This window comes from Haplochromis burtoni, unplaced genomic scaffold, assembly GCF_018398535.1.
Source record: "Haplochromis burtoni strain Fernald_Lab_line unplaced genomic scaffold, NCSU_Asbu1 Contig_1767, whole genome shotgun sequence".
Classification (NCBI taxonomy): Eukaryota; Metazoa; Chordata; class Actinopteri; order Cichliformes; family Cichlidae; genus Haplochromis; species Haplochromis burtoni.
The window spans coordinates 7,683-13,388 of NW_024584128.1; the positions used below are offsets into that span (position 1 = coordinate 7,683).

Here is a 5,706-nt window from a genome sequence, read left to right on the forward strand (position 1 = left end):
GACTAACGCGTTCCTGATTTTGGCATAATAACTAGTTACCGTGCTCGTTACCACAATAATAACGTAGTTACTGTAACGCGTTACTTAATAACGCGTTAGTCCCAACACTGAATATCAGTGAGGAAAAACTCAGAATTGTCAGCTGAACCTGCTTCCTGGAATAAAGCTCAGTTTAACATTTAAACTGAATCAACACTCTGAATCTGTTTATTGTGAATATGTCAACAACTAACTTTCTGTTTCTTGCAGGTTTAGTTCAACGTTGGTCAGTTAGGTCATGGCATATCAGTATCTGAGGCTCTTTTTTTTTAATTCTGTCCTTGTAAAGAATGCTGCTGAGGAATGTTTCATGCCTGCAGACACTGACATCAAACACAACAAAAACCAGGAGAACAGCTGAGACATTTCTGTATTCACTGTAACAAAGAACAAAGCAGTCAAGTGATATAACAGGACATATTGTAATCCCAGTCAAACTAGTGTTTCCCACACCAACTTTCAATATGAACATTATTAAGACATTTTTAGTCCTTACTTACAATCAATTATCCCATACAGACTGTTGCTCTTATGTTACATTCAACTACAGGACAGCTAAGAAAAATATTTTGCAAATAATGTAGCATACAGGTGAAAGAAGCCTGGGAAGTGAACAGTAAACTGGATTCCCTCATCTTCACAGGCCATTCAAAGATTCAGAGTATGGAGGGAAGGATCAAGGCTGAAAAACCTGGACAGCGCGTTTCTGTCCAGGTTTAATGCAGCGTTGCCTTAAAACAGTCCTGATTGCATGGTTCAAATCATGCCATGTTAGCAAAAATATCAAATGTATAACAGTCATATCTGTGAAAAAGGGCCACTGGTTTTACTAATAAAGATGGTAAAAAGTATCAGTAAAGTTAAAATTCAGAGTTTCTGTGCAACAGGAATGCACACAGTAAATCCTGCTTTATTCAGGCCTAAGACCTCAGGTGTGAAATACAGAGTTTGAGGAGGGTTTTCATGGCTCCACCCATTTATTACCATGCAAATAAAACAAGAAAAATGGAACAAGCTGCAAAGAAAGCCCTATGTTATTTTCTTTGATGATAGATGATGTGTTTAATGATATAGAGGCAGGGGTGGGGTGTTCACTTTTTGCTGATGATGGAGCAATATGGAAGAGAGGGAAAAATATAGAGTATATTGTGAAGAAACTGCAGGGAACAATTAGCAGAGTCGAAGAGTGGTCTTATAAGTGAGGTGTTAAATTTTCGGTTGATAAAACCAAGGTGATGTTTTTTACGAGGAAGAGAGTTGGTAAAGACATCAAGCTTAAGTTGTATGATCACAAATTAGAAAGGGTGAGTAAATTTAAGTTTCTTGGATTGTGGTTTGATGAAAGGTTAACATGGGCTGCGCATATTCAGAAGGTGGTGGACAAGTGTAAAAAAGTGTTGAATATAATGAGGTGTTTAGTTGTGAGGGACTGGGGAGCGGATAGAAAATCTTTGAGGGCCATATACACTGGGTTGGTCAGATCACTGTTGGATTATGGGTGTGTAGCATATAACTCAGCAGCAGACACAACTCTGGTAAAGTTAGACCATATTCAGTATCAGGCACTACGAATATTTAAAACATTTTAAAAAAAGCATTTAAAACAACTCCAACAGCAGCTTTACAGGTGGAGATGGGAGAGATGCCATTGGGACTGAGAAGGGAGCAGCTCACACTTAATTATTGGGCTAATTTACAGGGCCACGGGCAGGATCACCCAACGCATGAAGTACTTAAACCTGGGAGAAAGAAAGGAGGGAAAAGAAGAGCTTTGGATGGATTGTGGGGAGACAAGCAACAGCATTTAATCTGGATCAGTTAAACATTAGTCACAGAGTGCCGTTACCGGCAGTACCTCCATGACTACTTCCTGATGCTACAGTAGACTTAATATTGTTGAACTAGAAGAATGAGGATAGGGCATTTACTTTGAACTCTCATGTGGTACAGGTTTACATTGACCAATATTAGTTATGTTCAAATATATACAGACGCCTCAAAGAACACAACTGGTCAAACCAGTGTTGCAGTCGTGGTCCCAGAGTTTTCGGTGGAAATGGGTAAAAGGATTAGTAATGGGATTTCTGTGTACACCGGGGAAATGATCGCAATATTATTAGCTGTTCAGTGGGTGGAGGACGTGAGACCATTACATGCTGTCATTTGTTCAGATTCAAGTTCATTATTGGTCAGTCTACAGCATAGTCACTCAGACAGTAGAGCAGATGTTTTGGCGGAAATTCAGCAGTCACTTTTCCGGATACGCATGATGGGACTTGCAGTTGTGTTTTTGTGGGTGCCAGCACACTATGGCGTGTGGGCGAACAAAAAGGCAGATAGAGTAGCAAAGGAGGCCGTAAAACATGGGGTGGTTGACATGGCTGTTAGTTTTGGCCAAGCAGAGATTAGGAGTATGGTAAGGCAAGTTATGAGAGCAAGATGGCAAAAGCAGTGGGAGGAGGAAAGGAAGAGACGATGGTTGTATAAGATTCAAAGGAGGGTGGGAGGAATGAGAACTGCAGGACGGACTAGGAGGGAGGAGGTGATCATATCCTGATTGAGATTTGGACATACTGGCTTGAATAATACGTTATTCATGATTGGGAAACATAGTACCGGAAAATGTGATTACTGTGGGGTAGAGGAAACTATAGAACATGTCATGTTGCAGTGTCAGAGGTATCAGGTTGAGAGGAGACATTTGATTCAAAATCTTAGTAACCTAAAAATCAAACTGGATCTGGTTGATTTGCCGCGAAAGGAATCGGGAAGTAAAAGTTATCAGGCCTTATTTCAGCTTTTAAAAGAGGGGAACCTGTTTGGAAGGATTTGAGGATTTTTATTTATTTATTTATTTATTTTTTGAACGTCGTTCCAGACCATACTCCATACCAGTTGGTGGCGGTAATGCACCTTTCAATTGTTTGCCAACCGCCAATACAACTGTAAGAAAGAAGAAGAAAGAACACACCTGTCATGACACTCAGACACTTTCAGCTGTATTTAAAAACGTTAGCTTAATGTAGACATAACTTAAACTCAGATATTTAGTTATTGTGTTATATTGCCAGCATTTGGAAGTCTTCATACTTTCAGATGACGAGGAAATGCCTGCTTTAACCTCTGCGTCGCTCTGCTGCACTTTATTCTCTATCTGCTTCCTGTTTATCTCTGCAGGTAAGATTAAACTTTAAATTCAACTGGCCTTCCTGATTTACAAAATAACTGATTTATAAAATACCATCACTAAGAATTCCCTTCGTACTGATGTTTTAAAAGTGTATTTAAGTATTTAAGTGCCAGGTCGGGAAAGCTGCGCTAGCAAAGTGTGTCTAACTACGCTTATCAGTAATCATCAGTCAACTTGTAACGGCGTGGGCCCTGTGTCTGTTACAGTGGTCTTCTGCAGAAGTTAAAATGCTTTACAAACATTTAAAATGTAGCAGTCAGTTATCAATGTAAGGCTAGAGACAGCGATCTCTGGGCATGGTGGAGCTGTTTGGAATATATTAGCCTACTGTAGCTGTCACAGTTTACATGAAAGTAGTCTATTAAACCTTTAGACCAGGAGTCTCACACTTTATTTATTCTTATTTCAAATATTGTATAACAAGACAAAACTGAACACATATTTTTCTTTTCATATTTAACAAAATGAAAATGCAGACATAAGTGTACACATTAGATACTGACTACTAGTGAAACTTGTTTTCTTTACAAATAGCTCACCAACTGAACTAACATAGCCATATCCCAAAACATGTTTGCACGCTCTGCTCATATTGCCTCCATATTAAATTTTTTTTTTCTTTTTAAAGAACTTGTTTTAGCATTGCACTCAACAACAAACAAATCCTCCCTAACAAAAAAGTATTATATTTCTTCATGTTGGGATGCAAGTAGGGGTGAGGTTTAAGTAAATAAATAAATAAATACAAATCAAATTCACAATGTGACATAAAAATCATACATATCACACAAATAGAGTAGAATATCACAGGCATTATATATTTATAGGATTAAAAAATGGATAAAAAAATGTTAAGCTTATAAGTTCATGGGAGAAAATACCTTTAACCACCCATTTCTGTAGTTTATTCCTAAAAAAAAACACAACCCCAACTGTACCTTAAAACCCCTCTGAAACATAAAGGTTAATTAAAAGCTACTCATTTGGATCTGACACTGTCCAACTGGATAATGAATTGACATGTTGTTGGCTAAAAGTAAAATACATTTTATCATCATATAACTGTGACATGAACATGAACTTTGATGCTTTTAACCTCTTTGCTCTGTTGTTCCTTCTCTCAGACCAGAAAAACATCAAAGCAGTGCCTGGACAGACGGTCACTCTGCCATGTCAAGCTCCAAAACACAGACATATCATAGTTGTAGAGTGGAGCAGACGTGACCTAGACACAGAATATGTCCTTTTGTACCGGGATGAGCAGTTTGATCCAGAAAACCAGCATCCATCTTTTAAGAACCGAGTGGATCTGCAGGACAGACAGATGAAGGATGGAGACGTGTCTTTGATTCTGAAGGATGTGATGACCGCTGACACTGGAACATACGAGTGTCGTGTTTTCCAGACAGAAACAAACCATGGGAGGAGAGTATATCTAAAGACTGGTCCCATCATCATCAACCTGAGTGTTGTTCTTCCAGGTCAGTCTGTTATCAGTGGTAAAACTGTTTCCTTGTTTTTGACCTGAGATAGAAATGTCTTCTTACTAAAAATGTAGCGGTGCAAAATTTTGGTCCATTTATTTATCCCTTTTGTGGCTACAGAGAAGTGGTCTGTAGAGCAGATATGAGGAACACAAATGTAGCACAGAAATAATTCAATTTTTTTAATACCAAATCACAACAGCCACATCAGGGTGGTTTACATTATAAGGTAGACTACAATGATACATATAGAAAAACCCACAAAAACGATATGGCTCATTATGAGCAAGCACTTTGGCAACGGTGGGAAGAAAAAACTCAATTTTAATAGGAAGAAACCTCCAGCAGAACCAGGCTCAGTGAGGGGCGGGGCCATCTGTTAGATGGGAGGAAGACAAGACAAAGACATGTTGTGGAAGAGAGCCAGAGATTAAAAATAAGTATTGATACAGTAAGCAAAGAGCCACAGATTGATATTGTGAATATAAACAAAACACAGAAAGTGCTCAGTGCCATAGTGACATAAAAAATAGTTTTTTTTAATAAAAATGTCCAGAGTAAACAAAATAAATGATGAAAGCTGAAGAAGAGCTCTCAAAGTCTTATGCAGTATAAGGAGTGAATCCCTGTTGTCTCCAATTCAGACATGTTAGTCATTGTTACTAGGAATGTGCCGATACCGATATAAAGGCCAATACCGTAAAATGTGCGTGTACTCATACTTGTAAACGTTAACCGATATCATGAACCGATACCAACTTATTTCATGAGTCAGACGGTGGCTTGTCATTTCGGTTGTAATTTTTTTTTTAGTTTAGCCGGTAGGGGGATATATCGCTATGGGGTTAGGCGAGTGAGACTGGCGGCTCCTGTATTTACTAGGGGTGCAACGATACACAAAATTCACGGTTCGGTTCGATACTTTGGTGTCACGGTTCGATATTTTTTCGATACAAAAAAAATGTTCATGCCTTTTTAATTTGTCATTTATTA

At 38.5% G+C, this 5,706-nt stretch overlaps 1 protein-coding gene across 1 annotated transcript; it reads left to right on the forward strand.

The window, feature by feature from the left end:
• Nucleotides 1-2,964: 2,964 nt before the first annotated feature.
• Nucleotides 2,965-4,959, forward strand: LOC102289710 (butyrophilin-like protein 9). The gene is made up of 2 exons (XM_005952531.2): nt 2,965-3,216; nt 4,354-4,959. Exons 1-2 carry the CDS (start codon nt 3,147-3,149, stop codon nt 4,755-4,757), a joined length of 474 nt encoding a protein of 157 aa, XP_005952593.2. The 5' UTR covers nt 2,965-3,146; the 3' UTR covers nt 4,758-4,959.
• Nucleotides 4,960-5,706: the final 747 nt, after the last annotated feature.

What these genes read in the sequence shown, in the direction of transcription:
- LOC102289710 (XM_005952531.2), top strand. Translation starts at nt 3,147, where the DNA reads ATGCCTGCTTTAACCTCTGCGTCGCTCTGCTGCACTTTATTCTCTATC. An exon ending in CTTCCTGTTTATCTCTGCAG is followed by an intron (nt 3,217 to 4,353) that starts GTAAGATTAAAC and finishes TCCTTCTCTCAG; the next exon opens with ACCAGAAAAACATCAAAGCA.